This window comes from Lampris incognitus, chromosome 17, assembly GCF_029633865.1.
Source record: "Lampris incognitus isolate fLamInc1 chromosome 17, fLamInc1.hap2, whole genome shotgun sequence".
Lineage (NCBI taxonomy): Eukaryota > Metazoa > Chordata > Actinopteri > Lampriformes > Lampridae > Lampris > Lampris incognitus.
The window spans coordinates 30,239,965-30,242,399 of record NC_079227.1 but is presented as its reverse complement, the minus strand read 5'-3'; the positions used below and the strand labels follow the sequence as shown (position 1 = coordinate 30,242,399).

Sequence of the window (2,435 nt, the reverse complement as noted above, 5' to 3'; positions counted from 1 at the left end):
GAGATAAATATGTGCTGTCTGGTTTGTTGGTTGTCGGGGGCGACGGTGGGCAGCAGACCCCCTCGATGTGCTGTTCATACAGGTGGCGTCTGTTCCCTCTCTGGAGACGCGCCTTCGGCCTGCTTCTCATCAGTGTCTGTGATCCAGCCCCCCCCCCCCCAAGATTGCTATCTCACTTTTTCCAGGTTCCTCCCTAAGACCTCGTGGATTTGGTATTTTCCCAGACTAGCGGAAAGCCTATAGAGAACAATATGTTAGGACGCATACACAGTGGTGCCCCCAGACATGTTTCATAGGGGTGGCCAAATGGGGCCACTGAAAATCTTGGGGTGCCACACCAAAACCAAAAGCCATGACTGAATTTCAGGAATTCTGTGCTGCTGTTGTAGTGTACTGTATAGGCTAGTGGAAAACTGTCAATATGAGAGTTAAGAAAAATATACATTATTGATTTAAATGAACAGCACCTAATGCAAAACATCAGATAGAAGCTTATTATGCATAATCAGAAGCATATTCTGCATATGCGACCCGTGGCTGAGGGGGGGGCAGCGGGGGGGGGCAGGGATAGTATCAGGGTGGCCGTGGCCACCCCTTGGGGGCGCCACTGCGCATACAGTAGTACGGGTGGTCGTCAGACCGCCCGCCATGTGCTCAGATAGACGGCTACCTGCGCACTTCCTCGTTGTTCTCCCCTGTCCCCGTGCTGTCCAGGCGTGCCACCTTTCCCACCAGCAGACACGTGTCCTTCCCAGTCTCTCTCTCTCTCTCTCAAGCATTTCTAAGTGGACAGGGTTGTGAATTGCCCCCCCCCCCGAATCGCCCCAGACGCTGTAGTGTTGCTTCGGGAGCTCAGATGGACACCAGATGAGGTCGGCCTGAAACACCAGACGCTGCCACACAAGGTCCCAGAGAGCAGTGTCCATGTTGTAACACACCGAGTTCATCTTTGCATGCTGCGTGTTTTTATTTGTAGGCCACACTGGGCTGCATTTAAACAGTAATGTAAGTATGACTGCTGAATTATTAAACAAAAAACAACAACACGAAATTAAAAAACAAAACACAACTTTGTGGGTAGACTGATGGGCTCGGAGGATGAAGTCAAGAGAGGCCGGTTAGTGGAGAGCAGTGACCGCAGTCTCAAAGGGAAGGCCGCTTTCAGACGGGATCACACGTGTTCATGAGCACCGTGAACTGGGCGTGTAGCGGCTGCGCAGTTGACGTGCACCTCATATGGGGGCGCAAACCAAGGACGCGCCCTCTTTTCGGCAAGGAGCTGCAGAGGAAGAGCTGCAGAAAAGCAAGCGTCTGAGCAAGTCACCGCTGAGGTGGTCCAGCTCTGTGGACTATCATTTTTACTGCAAGTCTAGTATGCACATAATACTTTTGTTGTTGTTGTTGTTGTTTTGGGAGTGCAGCGTCTAAATATTTGTATAACACCAATTTTAAAGGGTTATTGTAACAATTTTACGCGTCATCTTTAAATCAAGGAACAGCTGCACACCAAGGAAGCAGTTTCTTGTTGACCTGCTCAGTGGGATCTATCTTTGTGTTTTTGTTGTGGTGTGTAGAGACGAGGATGAAGACTATTCCAGCCCTGCTGGTTTTGCTGATGCCGTTGTGCACTGCTCTGAGACAGGGTAGACCGCAGAGCCCAGAATGGGACTTGAGGGCTGAAAGTGAGTGATGTTGATATTCCTTTCTGTTCATTTCTCAAGACTCGCTGTGTGGGGGGCGTTAATTGTTGGTTGAACCCATGATTTTTTCCCTTTACTTTGTGTGATATGTGACGGCTGGTAGAGGTAAGCCTTTTACATGATAGAGTCCAATGTGTTGACTATCGGCAAACTCCGAAACTGTGCAACAAAAAGAAGTAGAACACAAGTAAGTAGGAATAAATTTAAAACAAATCTGGGGAGTATACAGCAGGTAAACTCTGATACATACCTATATACTACTAACTCTTCTTTTGGCTGGTATACAAATGTTCAAATACTTATATAAATGGGCAAATAGCCAGATTGTATTGTAACGAATTCGAGAGGGGTAACCACAGGAACTGCCGCGGCCGGGACGCGAACCCGTATCGCCCGCACCGCAGGAGACACCGCTAACCGCTCGACTAAACGGACAAATCCGCCAGCGGGCGGCCAGCGTGTCTTCTTATCCATGCACGTTACAGTATGAAGGCGTTGAGTCTATGGCTTAACATCGGATGGGAAGCAGTTTCACCAGGGAAACGTCATTAAGCTGCAGTTTTGCTGTTGTATTTTCTTTGCTTTAATTCTTTTCGCATACACCATGAACTCAGCAGCAGAGAAGGTCAACACCAGAGGATGCGCCAACCTCACCTTGGTTTTGGACAACTGGAAGTACGCTATTATGACCCAGGTTAAAGACCTGCTCCTGCACGACCACGGCACTGTGCTGCC

At 49.0% G+C, this 2,435-nt stretch overlaps 1 protein-coding gene across 1 annotated transcript in view; it reads left to right on the top strand.

The window, feature by feature from the left end:
* The first annotated feature begins 1,236 nt into the window (after positions 1–1,236).
* Positions 1,237–2,435, top strand: part of LOC130127183 (uncharacterized) — a 7,989-nt gene continuing 6,790 nt past the window's right edge. Inside the window, exons 1-3 of the mRNA XM_056296753.1 lie at positions 1,237–1,372; positions 1,575–1,682; positions 2,315–2,435. The exon at positions 2,315–2,435 is cut by the window's right edge and continues 12 nt beyond it. Of these exons, the coding sequence (XP_056152728.1) occupies positions 1,237–1,372; positions 1,575–1,682; positions 2,315–2,435 (365 nt within the window). The remainder of the gene's footprint in view (positions 1,373–1,574; positions 1,683–2,314) is intronic.